Below are 17,359 nucleotides of genomic sequence, written 5' to 3'. Positions count from 1 at the left end.
TGTTCATTCATGTTTATTTCTATTTTCAAAGATGCAACGAGTTTGCCGAAGCACAATCCTTCAAATCATGCTCCCATGAAGGACAATGAAAACAAAATGTAAATATCACATAATGACAATCAACGATTTTACAGATGTTTAAACTATAGGTATATATGACTCAGTATAAAAAGCGGCAAGAACGTAATTACAGATATTGAACAGAAGACTATTTCTAGATATCATTTGCAAACAGGTTTATCCATCATAAATACGTTTTTAAACAGATTATAATGTTCTCAAGAGTAGTCCTATAAAGCTTATATTCCTTGTCACGATAATTCAGCCAGAATTAAGGATCTCAGATGACCAACTTACCGGAGTTTGGACCATCTTGACCCTCTTAGTTCGCATCCTATAGATGAAGTCCAGCACGTTGATTTGTTGCTCTCTGGCAGACATGTCCATCATGGAGTCCAGGGTGATGTAAGTTCCGGTTCGACCCACTCCCGCACTGACCAGAAAACAGATGACATGTTTAACTTGGCTTGACCTGTACACTTCAGTTTCTCACTTAGGACTTACGCTGTGTGCATTATGACGTTGCTGTGTTTTGTTTACTTTGAAAAAGTACTGCAACATAACTTAATGTGAAAGATATGAATCGTATATAGTTAGATGTTCTTATGATGGAACGACGAAGTGGTTCTGGTGTTATCTAGAGTCACTTTAAAAAGCCCCGACCTTGTGGAAAGACTACCAGATTTAGTACAACAGAATTAGCTCCAGCGCCTAAATGTACAGAGAAGTACAAACATTCCTGGCTTCAGAATATTTTCAAGGTACCAGTAAAAAGAACGGAGCACCGTCTTGTATATTTTGTCAGTATAAATGAAAATGCAATTTATTCGTCCGTAGCCTCTGTCAAAACTCACGGTCAAAACACAACGGACTACCTAGAAAAGGCATGATCAAATTTACCTGCAGTGAACGACGGTTGGTCCACTAGGTCTGGCCTCGAACTCTTTGACCTTATGAATAAAGTCCAGCAGCGGGGTCGCACTGACCGGAAGTCCCATGTCCGGCCAGGAGGTGTAGTGGAAATGTTGCACTCGCCTCTCCTCTGGATCCCAGGCCTGGCGGGGCAAGAGGTCAAAGTAAAAAAATTATACTTCAACTCCACATGCTAATCTTTTAAACGCCAGGATAAGAAAGGTTGAACTCTGACCTTCTAGTCTTCGTAGTCTTGCTAGAATGCTGAGAACAAAAATCACCCAAGGTCAAGAATAATATTTCTCCGATCACAACTAGTATTTTTATACAGCAATGATTGTGGCATAGGAGCGACAATGCCATGTCGTCTCAAAAGCATTCTGTCCTACTACGAATACTTATAGTTAATCTAGGGTAGACATACTAAATATTTATGATTTAATATTGCATTCTGGTAGTGAATCAATTGCTGTGAGGTTTCCACTTTGTTTAGTTGCAGTACGTTCAAGATTTCGTGTTGATACTGTCTACAGTAGATATGAACACGAACATGAAAACAGATTGATGGTACATTGTACATTTATTCTTTCTTCCTAAAGTCCCATTGCAATACTTTTTGTTTCTTGCAATTGTTCGAATCATACTGCCGCATCAGGTAATGAATATGAGGATATTCGAAACAAAAAACCGATTCATTTTCGTCTATCATTAATCGCTTTCCATTCGACGTTTGACGCAACCATTGGCAACTATATTATAGTTTCCTACGATAATTATATATTGCGCCTCATGTAACCGCTCCTCATCAACAGGTAGGAATTTCCCTGTCACATACATCGGTTATCACAGGCAAACAAAAATCATTATGACGTCATGAAAGTTCTAGAGTCTGACCTTTCGGATGGTGAGAGTTCTTTCTGTGTAGTTGTGGTAGTTTCTCTCGGCAATGACCGTCACAGTAAAGTCACCATAGGTTTCGATATCATCCGGCCAGTACGGGTCGCATTTCCGCTGCAAAGGAAGAAAGGAGCACGTAAAAGATGAGCATTGAAATGATCATCCTCTTTCACAGCGAGAAATGTGGTTTGGTAGCAATGGATTTTTGAAACGTTATGCAAGAAGTAGAATCTGAAATACGTCTTATCATAACAACAACAAATGAAAACATTTGACTTTTATGAGAAGAGAGAGAGAAAAAAAATATAACTCGATTCGATTGGAGAAGGTTATGACGGATGTCCGAGCAAGATCGGAAGAAAACACTCAGAGAGTATTTGGAAATGCCACAGAAAGCTGTTCAAGGCTCACTCTCTCTCTCTCTCAAAAAAGAAAATTGTAGGAGTAGCAAAGAGACCTAGAATTCAACATCGTATAGTAGTAGTGTGTGACGAATTTAAGTGTGCCTGAACTGATACAGATATTAAACGACTGTGACGCATTCTATTATTGACGACGGTGCTACTGACCATATTAATGCTACTGTACTTCTAAGGATACAAACAAACAGATGAAGGAGTACTAAAAGAAGAGTAGGAGGTATAGAAGAAGGCAGGAAAGGCATATATTTGAAGAGGAACACTACGACAACGAAATAAGACCGAATGGCGCCCTCACCTTCTTGTTTTCCACCAGTTTGGTGAGCATGACAATGATAGGAATCTTTTCTTGCCACACCATCCTCCAGAAGTCCACCACAGTAGTGGTCAGTGGTCCTATGGGGGGGGGGGGATTGAGGTGAAAGAAAATTAAGTACCAGGTATGATATTAATCATTGCCCTACACGTCAGTATCACGTGCAAGAGAGGCACGGAAAATCAAACAATAGTATTGTCAAATACAACGCAATCGTAACAGCATGGAAATAGTTCATTTCATTATGACGAAATAATCATTTTAGCATTGCTAACAGGTGTGAAGCCAGCAATTCTATCACTACAGGAATGAAGGCATAATCCTTGGCAACGATTGGTTCGTCATTGGTCACGTGACTGGGAATGAAGAGGTTATGGAATGTATAACCCTTGACAATTTCGTTTCACGTTCTTTTCAAATAAAGTCTGACATTACAATGTACATCTAGGACGGTAGATGATTATATTCTAGTATCTCACCTTGTGTTGCAATGTATGCCTTGGGTCGAAGGTAACCCTGTAAAGAAGACAAGAAAAGAAAACAAAAATGGTCAGAACACATTTTAATTTTGCCTCAGACGAAGATTCTGCTAGGATCGAAAGCTCAGGCCCCTTTTGACTCCATTTTACTCCAGTGGCTCGCCACTATCCGACTATTGGATAAGCAGTTTTCAGCAGCCTTTTTTTTTTTTTGGGGGGGGGTTACATTTAACATATTTATTATCTGTAATTTATCGCAAAAGCAAGGATTAAATTGAATAAAATTCTTCAAGTTGTACGTTACCAAATTATACGTGCTAGCAATACACGGACCCAGAGACAGAGATATATTCACGTGACGAGGTGAAACGGTAACCAGGTCACGTGATACGTAGTGAATTGACGAGTCATCATAACAACGCTTGTTCTTTTCCAATTTCTCCCTGCATCAAGAATGCTGTTCATAGCTTTGTATGCCAACCCATTGTTCGCGTATGTCAACAGCAAAGGCACATCTGTTGTATCTCGTTACATTGTTGTCATACCTTTGTCCAACCTCGAGGCCTATTGTGAAATCGACAACTGAATGTGGCTTCATTGCTTACAATAGCCAGTAATAAACAAAAACAAACACAGACACAAAACAACGTTTTTGGCTTTTTTTTTTTTTTGCGACGATGGACTGTCAATTTAAAGCATCAAACTTGAAATCAGCTGTTTCAGTCACCACTGAACTTTTTTTTTTCTGCTGAAAAATTCCTGACATGGCAGAAAACTGGTCATTTCAGACGCTTATTATCACTATCACGGCTTTCCACTGCTACAATATTAAACAAAAACGCGTGTCTGATAAAATCGGTTTCGTGATACACTGTAGTATCATTAGGTAGGCATATTTCCCAACACACACACACACACACACGCAGATATATAAATGCCGCATACAATTAACACACAAACTTTACAGGCAGTCAGGATCAGTCGAATATTTTCACAGCTGAGTGGCTGATTTGTTCACCGTAATAAATACTTTGCTAGCATATCTATTTCATTCTTGAAGCCACACCTTTTAGACAAAAATAAAACACAGAAATCTCAGCTGTGCTATAAGCTTACAATATTACAAGGGTCAGGAAATCCATTTAATTTTGGTTCTATCATGCTGGTAATATGCTGTAATTCATACTGAGAATAGGGTCTGAGTCACGGGGGTTAGTTTAATCTATGCCTGAATCTCTGCCAGTAGAAGTAATTATTGCTTGTTTTTTACAAAGTAGCCACGCAAAGTTTTCTCATTTGATAGCTGTGTCTCTCAAAATTGTTCTACGTGCCTGACCGTGGTTTATGTAAAATAATGATGTTAGCAGCGGAGATGGCTTCCGCTATACACCTGCCATTGCTAATAATAACATCAGACACTTTATAATGAAAATGTTATTATCCCTCGATGTTTTACTGTGTTTGTGCTGTATCGGGCATACATTTTTACGTTTAATAGGGCAGTGACACTATTGATCACAAATTATTCATGAGTCAAACTTTACCCTTTCGTTACCAATGGCAATCTGCTCGTGTATAATGTCTGTGGCGGTATGATGTTGTAGTTGTGAGAGGGTTTAGATCAATTACACACACGACCAGGGTCTGAATGTGTACAAAGTCAGGGTATGGTCATCTACCTATACTAGGAAAGGTGAATGATCAAAGCAGACCCGCTGATACTCACACTGACGTACGAGGCATTTATGTAATCTTCATGGGGAACGTCGGGGCTCGTGTCTAGGATGACCCGCGAATGATCGTCTGCAGGTAGGGGAAGGAGAACAATCGTATTCCACAAATTAAATCGATTTATACCATGATCTCTGACTTGCTAGTAAATATTATGCTCGTAATACGGTATTGCTTTTAAAGGGACTTTACAGTACTGGTTGAGGTAGATATTCATGTTTTGAACATTCCTAAGTGAGATAATGAAAAGCCTCTTATGATATATGAAAGAGCATGTAATTCTAAGAAGGATTCAACGTTTATTTGATGAAAATTGGTTTTCAAATGGCTGAGATATCCAAAAAAGTGCTAATAATAATAGGCGATATGCCCCAACTTTATCAGGATATCTTTGTTTCACCTTGTTTTTGGATATCTCAGCCATTTCAAAACCGATTTTCATCTAATAAACTTTTGATACCCCTTAGAACTGCATGCTCTTTGACATCTCATAGAGTAGTTTCTGAATATCTCGCAAAACGTTAAAAGCTAAATCTTCACCTCGACCAGAACTGTACACACCCTTTAAGGCAATAAATTGACTGACCGGAATTATATCACTGAAGCAGATGTTGACAATGCATAGTGTGCATGGTGAACGATGTCTTAACTGTAAAATGTGACACCTAGTGTCAAGGTGATACTGCAATATGTTACTGGACAATATCAAATCGGATGGGGAGGCTTCTTTTTGCACTATATACCCTTAAACAAGCAAGACAAAATCTATCATAAAGACATAAAGCTAAGTGTTCTTTGATAGCTCAAAATATCTTAATATCTTCAAGGGGTTGCATGAAACTTCCTTTTTCTACGGCTGGTTGTTTGTTCATCTTCCTATTTTGTTTGTTTTACAACTTTTTGAAGAGATGTTTCGTTCCCTTTAATCTTATCATACTAGTGGGAAGATGGATGTAGGCCTACAGACGGCGATGTGTATTTGTGACTGTTATCTTTCTTTCTCTTAGAAACCGTGGTTTGCGAATGAGGATCAGCGGTAACCACAGAATCCAGAGCAGGAAAGGAGTGACGATTATCCACCACAGGTTGGCAGACAACTTATGTAGGTTTGGCATGTTCTCGTTTGCATTCAAATCCTATATGTCGTAAATCTGGCCAATCACTAACGTCGATTTCAATTACTGGGATTGAAAAGATCAGGGTAACATTCACCAAGAAACGTCTTTGGATTTCCACTCTGTTATGTTTATGCTCGAAAATATGGTCTTATCTTTATTTATGAAAAAGGGACATTGAGCTCGATCTCAATCTTCCTCTCTCTCTCTCTTTCTCTCCTCAACATAGCATGTAAATTTATCTACTTTATATGCATGAATACATCTCTCTCTTTCTCTATCTATCTATCCAACTATCTATCTTTCTACCATCTATCTTTCTATCTCTATCTACCCATCTATCTATCTACCATCTATCTATTTATCTATCTATCTGTCAGTCTGTCTGTCTATCTATCTATCTAGTATGTCTATCTATCTATCTATCTATCTATCTATCTATATCTATCTATCTATCTATCTATCTATCTATCTATCTATCTATCCATATATCCGTCTGTCAGTCTCTTATCATCTATCCATCTTTCTTTGTCTCTCAATCTCTTCTCATCCCCCCCCCCCCCAAAAAAAAAACCCACAAAATGGTCTTACATGGAATGATGTTGATGTATCTGTTCTTTGCGACATTCTCTTGTCTCGTTGCAACCTCCCATGTATACATCTGGCCATCAGGAAGACGCTAAAATGAAAAAAAAAAATGATCAAAGTCAGAGGAAAGCTGGTTATGGTAATACAAGGTACAATGTGTAAACAAGTTGTTGGTGGTAAACATACATCAAAACTGGCAATCAAAGTATAGGGCAGTGATGACACATTTTATCTTTATACATCTCATGTATGAAATTCACCCTTGATTTCATCATCACTGGTAGAAGTGATCACACACTTCCAAAAAAGCTGAACTATCATAATAGGTATATGTCGCATATTTTGTGAAGCTTCTGGCCTCCAGTTTGTTTACACTCTGCGTGCCTGAACAAATTAAAAAAAAAAATATCAAATTAATGTACCTTATTTTGTGCACTATCCACTTGCAGAAATGATGTATTTATCACCTTAGATTGTTATCGTTTTAGTGATATTTGTAATCTTACCTCATAATCCAGCTTAAAGCACATCTCGCCATTGGCCGTCTTTTCTTTCACGTAGCTGGAGAGCTCTGCGATTTTCACCGCTGGAGGCGCTTGCCATCTGGATCGCATGGAAGCGGGATTTGCTGGTTTGGGCGCGGTCTTTGGGCGTTGTCTCATGGCGCCGTTTCCTCGCTTTATGTTGTGCAGACTTTGACCGTTCTGTACCGCCATGACTGAATGCCCTCGAGCTGAATCAGTAGGATGAAATCACAGTCAAATATGTTTAAGACCTTTCCTTACTTTTATCCTCCTAGTTTTCTTTCCTTTTAAGTGCTAAACCAATACATTCCATAGATTCTTCTTCATAAGTCAAAGCTACTATTGACAGTAATTACGTTGCATAAGAACGGTGACGTCTTATCGCAGTCAATAGACTTCCCCAAGGTAAATGGAAAAAAAATAACGTACATTGGTAGGAAACTTCCCTTTGCATTAAAACCATAATGATGAAAATAAAATAAGGATAGAGATACTGCTACTGATAACAATTTTATTCATCAATAATATCGACAGTGATATTAAAGCCCGCCGACTTTCGGTCGCACGACTGACAGATTTGGATCCGAAATAAATCACATTAGCTACAGAATACACATGCTTGTTTATTTCACATCCAAAGTCGCTTAGTCGTGCGACCGAAGTCGAATAGTGTGCGGTGGCCTTAAGATTATCATTATAAAGAGGCAGTTGACAGTTTGACTCACGTTTAGCTTTGTAGACGCCTTGTGCCCTAGACAGGGCAGGTAGCGTGGAGCTGGTTCCGTTCGACATCGACGCCCCGCCTTCTCCTCCCGCCTCTGTGGGTTCAAGAAACAACACGACAACACGGTTGTGATTAAGCTTGGATACTTTGGAAACATCGATAGCATCTCATTGATACTGAAGCTGTCTTTAGTGCATTATTATCAATATCGAGCATTCAAAGTTTTAACACGAAGGCCATTGAGTAAGCTATATACATACCGCGTATTGAGTCAGCTACGAAAGGAGCAAAAACATACAACATACAAATTACAATGCAACCCCCTCCCATTGCAGAAACGATCGCAACACTCACACAAGCTAAAGCGCCAAATGCAAATACAAAGATTAACACAAACCAACATTTGACATTATCACAAAATAAGGAGGAATTCTACTTAAAGGCTAAAACTGAGGGGGTTGGATCGGGGGTTGGATTCATCTCTTAATGACACGTAGCTAACACCCGGCTAAGGCATGTGTACATGGTGTACACGGTCATACGGAAATATCTTAGTTTTGGGGGGTTTGTTTTGTTTTGGCTTAAAAAACGACAACAAACAAGCATTCAAACATACAAACATACCTAGAGCTGAGAGACCAATCCCTTCTTTAGGACGAGTTGTGTGGAGTCTCTTCCTGCAGGAGATAAATGACATGTATCAATATCTCATCATCTTCTTCAGCTTTCATTATTATAGCATGATGAATTTTGACAGGTGCAATATAATTGATGTAAGGAACATGAGAGGTATATATATACATAAAGACAGACCATCACAAGCAAATATGCACTACGTAACAACAAAATAGATAAAATAAAAATACGAACGGAATATTCTTCTTGTTTAAATTTTCGCGTTAAAAAGGGACAAAGACGATGAGTAAAAGTCATTTAGCGTGACCACTAGTTATTATGAAAGCAATTTCATTTTACCAAATTCACGGCAGAAATTATAATTATGTATTTATTTTTTGACATTAATGGAGTAAGGAGAACACAGAAAAAAAAGACAGAATCAAGCAAGGAATAACAGGCCAGGAAAGTGAGTGCATCAAGTCTGTTTAGTAACGAGAGAGCTCAGGTCAGGGTGGAGTGAAAGACGTCTTTCACCAGAATTCTTTCTTTCTTATTCAGTATAGCATGCCTTTTTATCCGAAATTTCCTGTTTTTCATTTCATCTCTGGATGTACCGCCGAATGACGTTCATTGAAAAGGATGAAATCTGGGGATCCCTGGTTGCCTAATCTCAACAGAATTTACTGACGAAATTAACAAGGATAGACGCGACTCAGAGCTGGCAGAATGTGAATATTTACCAGTCAGGCAACGACTCGCCAGGGGAAACACCAAACCATTGAAATTTACATCGAGGATTTCAGTCGGTTTAAGCAGGGTTAAGAACCAAAGATTAACCGCCAGCCATAACGAAATTAAATACGGCTCTTTGCGAAGGATTAATTTTTGTTTTCTCTCGCTGGATTCCACTGGTATTGTCGCATGACGTAGATAAAAGTTGGTTTTGTATTCTAAAATCAATCACGTCAACTTCATCAATTTGGGATCGATTTTGTAGGGAATGGAACGACGGCGTTTATCAAGTAATTCCAGATATTGACTTTAAAGGTATCACTGTTTCAACGATACGATATATACGTTGAGATAGTCCTCACCTTTGTTTTAATCATTACTTTTCAGAAACACAGAGTACGAATAAATATAAAAAGTCACTTTAAAGTGATAATGAAAGCGGTAGACAAGAAAGTAATTTGAAACTCAAGTAAACTAGATTCACGATACCGTACCATCATATTGACAGATCATGTCCACTATTTAATTATTTAAAGCAAAAAAATGTCATTAAATCATATGGGAGATGCTGCAAGCTCTTCAGGTTTGATGACCAGACGACATAACAGTCAAGTCTAGGAAGAAGAATTAGTCTTCTGCAGTGCTTCTGTACTCCGTGTCAGGTTCTCGATTATGTATACTAAGCTGCCGTCGTCTTACCTTCGTCTGATGACCGCTACGATGAGGGCAGCCACAAAGACGACCAGGACAATGACACCGAGTGCGGCCTTGAGTTCGTTGGGAAAGACCGACGCATTCGACAACGTTGTCAGGTTGGGCTTAGCTGCAGACGAGAATTATAACCACCCATTCAATCAGTTTGACAACAAAAGATCTCTTCTTGTTTTGTTTTTCCATAAAGTAGCTGTTCAACTAAATCCCTTTCAAGCAATGAAGTTCTTCGGCCTTCTTTAATTTTGAAGGTCTTCACAAAATTAATAACAAAATCGCTTTCTAGATTGCAAAAGGTCGACATTAATAAATAACGTTTGTTAGCGAAGAAGATGTGTGTATCTAAAGTAACGGAGAAACAGCGAAATGTCATTATGTGACTGAACAGCACACTTTCTATTCATTTCGTTGGCAAGACTTTCCCTGTTTGTGCTAGGTCAAAATTACAGTTGTTAAACTCCATGGCAAAATACTTTGTGAAGATCTTATGAAATGAAATATGAGACCGAAGCAGGATTTCACGACTTGGATTCATAATTCTCTCTTTACATCCTGGATCTACATAAAGCCGGAAGACAGGATCTTTTTGTCGGGAAACAATTGACATCTCGGCCAAGAAATGGAAGAAATGGGATGAGGGATACGAGGGAGTACCACAATACTCCACAAAAGACACAAACCCAAACATGAGACTGTGCAATCATAAACAATAATTTGCGACTTCTTTTTTTCGTGCACGTCTTTGTACTGTTTGATCCTCTCCGAACCATGACTGTATAATTCCTTTGATAAGTGGTGCAGACAAAGGGTTTATGATCAACCACTTTTCCCTTCTAGCTATAATGACAAAGTCCCTTGTCAACCAACATTTCAGTTTCATAATTCTCTGCTCTATGAATTCCCTGAATTTATCGGCCGAAATGTGCACATTGGCACAAGCGCCATCACCCTCCCCATCCCCAACCTCCTACCCCTGGTACGCCCGTCCAGTAATCCTCACTGGGGATGTCAAAACGGTGTCATTACGAAAGATGATCTCCTCAAAGCCTGGCCACGTACGTAATCCTGTTTGTGTGGCGAGCAATAAAACGAGCAGCGCCCATCTTGGTTGTTGTGGCAGGTTCTAACTTGGCCTGCTATATTCGTCCGATGACTCAGCGTCTATCTCAAATCACGGCGGTCTCTGCCCCGATTTCTGTCCTTTTTCTATCTTTTTTTCCCCTCTGGGTACGATAATGAGTCCATCGTCCTCGAGTGCTCTTTGCTTCCAGATCACCAGATTACTCGCGCTCTAATTTTTCTCTTCTTTAAAGAAGTCATTGATCCTGACCTCATGATGTTGTGATTTATGAAAATAAGTTCACGCATTTTTGTACAATGAGCCAAACAGCTATGAAACAGACTTAATGTGGACATGGCTGTACTTGGAAGCAGAAATATTTCCCGTTCGTCACATCCTCGTCAAGTCCCTTTTGGGGATTATTATGTTTGCATTCTAACAGGCCTGCTATGGGTCATGATATCATTTCTGGATTGCACATTCACAGAAGTGAGCACATCCGCATATCAGTGCCGTATTAAGAGTAAACGCCCTCTAGTGTTCAAGATTGTAAAAGGGAAATTACCTTTGACTTCAATGGGATGACTGCAGCTTGCCGCCATATCCTGTGGAGAACATCGAGAAGACGTAAGTTGGACCATTGGCAATACTTTAATTTCGACACGGACACAAAGGAAGCACTTTCTCATCTCCATAGAATTATGTCCTAATTTCACATTGTGCAACTTTTCTTCTAGTAGATGACTCGATATGATATGACTATCATACTTTTTTTTTCAGCCGTGTATGATGAAAGTGAGGACCCACAAGGAACCTATAGCTGGTAATCGTGTACAATGACAATGGTCAATGGTGATTCTGAAACGCCTTAACCGAAATTCATGCAGTAATGCAGAAAATATCGAACGATACCGATATAGAATAGAATATTTATGACGATATGTATTGACTGAAGATATCATAACTCAAAATAATCGACAATCATATCGTAATCCTCAGCGACGGCTGACTCACCCTAGATGTTCGGCTGACACTGCACATACTGATGCCGTACGAGTTGCCCGGGCTGAGTGGGGCATTGTGGTAGCCGCCGTACGTCCGGTTGTCTCCCACGATGAACTCTGTAGGCAGGTCGTGTTGGCTGAACTCAGCAGCGATCCAGTGAGACGAAGAGTCCAGGTAGTGGCCGGGGTAGTAAGGGGGTATCGACCCCTGGTAGTCCGCTGCTCGCTTCGAGATCTCATTTATGCGCTGCACAGTGACACGGTAGGCACTGGAGGGAGATGGAGATAATATGCATAACGTGAACGAGATCTATATAATTATATTCTGCCAATCCAAGACCTAGATTCTAACAGTATCTTTTGTGGACAGAGGGAAATTATAATGTTTACAGCAAATCTTAGCTCAAAATTCAGACGGCAGATAAGCCATGCACTACAGTATTTTACTATAGAGTAATACTATGGTTGATCTGCTCTCTTTGTTAGTCAGTGTGCAAATTGCATTTCGATTTGAGATATAAATAATGACCATGATTATTAGCATTTTCTTTCTGAAGCATTCAAACTTCTTGCGAGAAAAAAAAAATGAGGGAATTCCCCCTTTGTCTGTGGAAAAATATGCTTTCGCTCATTGTTAATCTTTCCTCATCTCACCTCTTGCTAATTGTTACGTTGTCATGATGGTTCTATAGTGTCTCTATAAAGGGGGGGGGGGGGCAAATGAACCATTTGCAATAATTCTGAATATATTCCCATTCGTAGGAATAATTGTGCGAGTAACAATTATGAATTAGGTATACATAAAGTTAACATGTTTCACTCATTCTTGATTAATACACGACAAGATACATTATTGTACACTTTAAAACTCGTACAATCTGTTCAATATGAAGATTTCCCGATGCGGGTTTATATTAACTAAGACAAGAACAACAACACCCCCCCCCCAAAAAAAAAAAAAAAAAACCAACAACAACAACAACAACAACAAACAAACAAACAAACAAACAAACAAACAAACAAACAAACAAACAAAAAACACACACACAAAAATGTGTGTTTGTCAATGTTTCACAATCACATAAAATCACAAAGTCTGCAAATCATTAGCCGACATTGTGAAAAGGGGGAAACAATGCAAAGGACACACAAAAATATAAAACTTGAAACTAATCAAAGATGACACATATCGACATACTGCATCAGTTTTTGGTTCATTAACCATTTCTATGCCAATGAGTCATATTTGCATTAATTTCACGCACACACATCAATCATGGACAGAAAATGAATGTGGCGTGCAAAGGGTTAAATCGTCCTTTATGACGTAATAATCGATGTAAACACATCAGTCGACTTGGAACACTCTCGCGAGCAGTCTTCAGGTAACAGTCTCCGTCGAAGTATAATGTTTGTCATTGACTGTCTATAGTCTACGTAAGATTGTTTAAGATGCCAACCAGGGGTACCGGGGTCTGTTTACAGGAGAAGTCACAAACTTCTTGAGTAGGTTGAGTAATATCCTTTCACCTGCGTCACCACAAGTCACACACGTGAGGTCTGCCAGCAGTGCGTCTGGCTCTAGATTAGGTCTTACACTGTGTCCGGGTTCAGTGATTAAGTGGAATGATATAGCACGTGGCAATTATTTTCTCTCCTCATCTCCATTTTTTTTTTCTTCAGTCTTAGCCTCATAAATATGATACTTGCTATTAACCCTTTCCATTCCAATGAGTCAAAAGTGCACGCATTTCCCAGACATACCAATGGACAGGAAATAAGCGTGGCACCCAGGGGATTGAATAATCCTTGACCTGAACATTCACTCCTCCTTTCCAAATTTCGGTGGTATTATCTATGTTAGTAATTTACAGCTGTTTTACTACAGTATCACTCCTCTTGAAATTTGTGATCTTATACACAAGGTATTGTTATACATTAAAAATATGATATTACGCGAATGATTCTGAAGATTGGTTTGACTTTTTTCAACGCCACTTCTTTGCTCTGGGTGAGGAAAGTAAAAATCAAAATCCTCGTAATTCAAAACAATATATATGAAATACTTAAGTTGATGCTTGCTGTTAAGAACGGGAACATAATATCATGCAGTTACCATCTAGGCAATTACTAAAATTTCTAGAGTTGATTGGTAGTGTTAGCTCGGTTGTGTTGTGTCCGCTTGTAGAATAAGAAAAAAAAACACCATCAAAGATATTCCAACACACACTTGCATTGATGAAGCATTACAAACCAATGGTAATGAGTAGATCGTCCCAAGGGAGACGAGTCTAATTAATAAATCGTTGATGCACGCCCAGCAATCGCCTTGTGAAACATCTGCAAAAGTAGGCTGAATGAGCACTACGTAAGCGATGAAAATAGAGTGGTTTGGATGAAAGAGTGTACTTCTGACAGTAACACTGAGTCAGTCATGTGTAATGAATACCCTCTGCATTCCCTCATGATCGCGGTCACATGGCAGAATAATTATATCTGTAAAATTTTCATGAAGGGGACCGCTACAGGGTGAATACTTCATAACATCATTTTTTTCCCCAGATTTCAGTCACTGTATCCTATGTCTATGTGTATCTCTCGCTTTGGGTGACGTATCCGGAGACCATGGTGTTCCACAAATCTCTTTTCAAGAATTCTCAATCAGCTCCACTTCTTGATGGGATCCACATCAAGAAGTGGATCCTATAAATACAAATATGATGTAATGTCCTGAAGTGACTGAACATCTTCACTGGTAAAAGACGCGAGGAATATACAAAGAGCAGCTACTTTGCACAGTAAGTGCATAACACGACCGGCCATAGGTGTAAAAAGTAATATCATTATTTAACTATCAGAGAGAAAGAAAGACTGGTGCTTAGGGTATTGCACGTACGTTTAAAAAGCGTCATGATTTAATACTCATTGTTTAACATAAATTATACCTGGAAATCTGTAGACATAGGCCTAATCAAGTTTGTACCAACGATGGATAAAAAATGTGGCTACCAATTCATCAACAAGTCAGATTGCAGATAACAAGGGATGAGTCTTCAAAGCCTTCGAAACACACATCGGGAACAACTTATAAAAATAGATTTAACTGTGATAAGCAAATAAGTTCGAAACGAGGTAATATAAATCATAATGCATTTTCGTTCTCTGGCAGGAAAATATTTAGGAAGACTAAACGTTACACAATAAACAGCCGTCTGTTGCACACGAAACAAGAATGAATACTGAGCAGGTATGATAACTATGACCCGAGGTTATTGGAATGAATATTGGATAGAAGACGCACATTATCCCATGATGGGTGTGAGCTATTCAAAGAGATTTCATGAATTTTGTATATAAATTACCCAATAAGTATCTAAGCATATAAACACACACCCAGACCTTAACCAATTGCAAGAAACAAAGGACGTTATTACATTCAGAGGTCGAGTTATATAAACTTCACACACAATATCGGTAAAAATGTCAAATTTCGTAGCATTCGAGGAGATCCTATATCTTATATCGCGATGGTAGCTGTTGTTTTTAAAGTTTTACAAGATAACTCTAAAATCTAATATATATGCATGTGACATCATCCTATCTGGTAGGAGGAAATGATTTGCTAATTGATGTCGGGGAGGGGTCGCGAAGGGAGACGGTTACCCATGGTGACGAACACACATCTGACCAATGGGCAAACGAGAACGGACCATTGCTCAACCGGATGGGTCCACTTAGCGGGAGATAAAGGGGACAGTAGAGGTGACGAAGGGATCAACAAGAGCTCTTTACCGATGGGATTAGGTGGGATTAGATATCGGGCGAATCATGAGACTTCGCCCTGTAAAGTCAGCGCGATCAGAAGTTGAGTTTTGAAACTCCTGCCAGGAGAGAAGAATTTGGTTTCGATCTGTAGGCGAAGTGGTCATAACAATGACCGTTGCATGGCAATATTAGTAACCAACATCCTTTGATTCCACCATAAACTCATAACGTTACAGTACATGGTGCCCTTAAATTGACATGGCTAGATAATCATATAGGAACATCATGAAATTATAACTAACCCCCCCCCTCTCTCTCTAGGTAATTTTAACTCTTTCCACCTTAGATGTTGAGAGAGGCCAGTATCATTATTTTCCTGCTCCCCCATCCCTCTCTCTGTCTCTGTATGTGAATGAGTCTGCTGTGAGTGAGTACGAGTGCTTTGCTAACCACTCCACAACGTTTCTACTCTAGCTCCTTGTGACAAGTTGTTCTATTACACTTCAGACACTCATTTCTAGTACCATCAAATGGAAAAAGCTACTCTCTACAAAGTGGAGAGCATGGTTTCACAGAGCATGACTTACATGTTAAAGCCAAGTTTTACCATTTGCGGGTGAAAGAAAGAAAGCGCTGTAGCGCTTCAAAATAGTTCTAGAATGTCAGGTACGGATAGAAACAACCAATGTAAAAATGTTTATCACTATCATTTAATCAATGATTTTAAGTATTGTTAGATATACAAAATGTGAACAATAGTTTTATTAAAATCGTTCATAGAATAAACCGTCTAGAGTTATGGTTTATTTACAAAATTAGTCATTTATCTCCTTATTTTTGTGTCTTTATTGCGAATTTTTTATATGGTAGGGTGTTTTCTGATACAAATCAGGGGCGGAACCAGGAATTCCGTAGAGGGGGGGGGGGGGGGCGCAATTAATATTTCTGGTGCCAATTCCGGGTTTCATTTCATTTTTTCTTTTTATTTCTTTTGTTGTTAACCAAAATAAGGGGGGGGGGGGCGTGCGCCGGTTGCGCCCCCTCTGGATCCGCCACTGCAACTGACCGTACATGGGATATGCATCAAATGTGATATTTAAACTCTAACATTTTTAATCACTGCACCCAATGGTAAACAGTGGCTTTAAGGAAACTCGAGCACAGAACCTTCATGTGTTTTACTCAGACGCTCGTGACTGAACAAACTCGCCGATCACTTTAGTTTACCTCTCTTCTTTTCTTTGTTATTCACCAATCGTTGTCTACAGCAACAACATTTTTGACACCGTTCTATTTTTCCTTACCTCAAACAAATTTTGATGGTGAGTGGCGAGTTTGGCTATATTTGAACAACACTTTTCCAGCGCTAATAGCAAGTCTATTTCTGCTATTCAAAACATGTGAAGGCTGTTACGATGACATAGGCAAGACAGTAGTGTTGCGAATTTAGTTTTCCAGAATGAGTTCATTATCGTGACATTTTAAACATGCTACCCCACCCCAGAAATTCGTCTCGTCTATGTGTTGTTGATGGGGGAGTGTAATGCTAGTAGAATGCTGAGGCTGTTCTCCAAAGCTGGGGTCTATTTTAAGATCTGCGTCGGAGTGACTTCCCGTGTACCACGGTCGTTATAAAGTCACATAGAACACGTCCGCCGAGTGCCAAAGACTGCTGTCTCCTTCTACGTGATGCAAACGCATGGC

At 39.3% G+C, this 17,359-nt stretch overlaps 1 protein-coding gene across 1 annotated transcript in view; it reads right to left on the bottom strand.

Annotated features, from left to right (window-relative positions):
- LOC139717457 (receptor-type tyrosine-protein phosphatase delta-like) overlaps window positions 1-17,359 on the bottom strand; it is a 143,630-nt gene that overhangs the window by 5,955 nt on the left and 120,316 nt on the right. Inside the window, exons 26-38 of the mRNA XM_071628963.1 lie at window positions 11,901-12,159; window positions 11,452-11,491; window positions 9,815-9,938; window positions 8,390-8,442; window positions 7,767-7,859; window positions 7,024-7,250; window positions 6,521-6,608; window positions 4,810-4,886; window positions 3,084-3,120; window positions 2,587-2,684; window positions 1,867-1,983; window positions 961-1,115; window positions 358-493 (exon numbers count right to left, since the gene is read on the bottom strand). Coding sequence (XP_071485064.1) covers window positions 358-493; window positions 961-1,115; window positions 1,867-1,983; window positions 2,587-2,684; window positions 3,084-3,120; window positions 4,810-4,886; window positions 6,521-6,608; window positions 7,024-7,250; window positions 7,767-7,859; window positions 8,390-8,442; window positions 9,815-9,938; window positions 11,452-11,491; window positions 11,901-12,159 — 1,504 coding nt within the window. The remainder of the gene's footprint in view (window positions 1-357; window positions 494-960; window positions 1,116-1,866; window positions 1,984-2,586; window positions 2,685-3,083; window positions 3,121-4,809; window positions 4,887-6,520; window positions 6,609-7,023; window positions 7,251-7,766; window positions 7,860-8,389; window positions 8,443-9,814; window positions 9,939-11,451; window positions 11,492-11,900; window positions 12,160-17,359) is intronic.

This window comes from Diadema antillarum, unplaced genomic scaffold, assembly GCF_040938485.1.
Source record: "Diadema antillarum isolate AM-2024a unplaced genomic scaffold, OU_Dant_1.0 scf00000075, whole genome shotgun sequence".
Classification (NCBI taxonomy): Eukaryota; Metazoa; Echinodermata; class Echinoidea; order Diadematoida; family Diadematidae; genus Diadema; species Diadema antillarum.
Note: the sequence above shows the minus strand (reverse complement) of the source record. Positions and strands in the feature narration are given on the sequence as shown.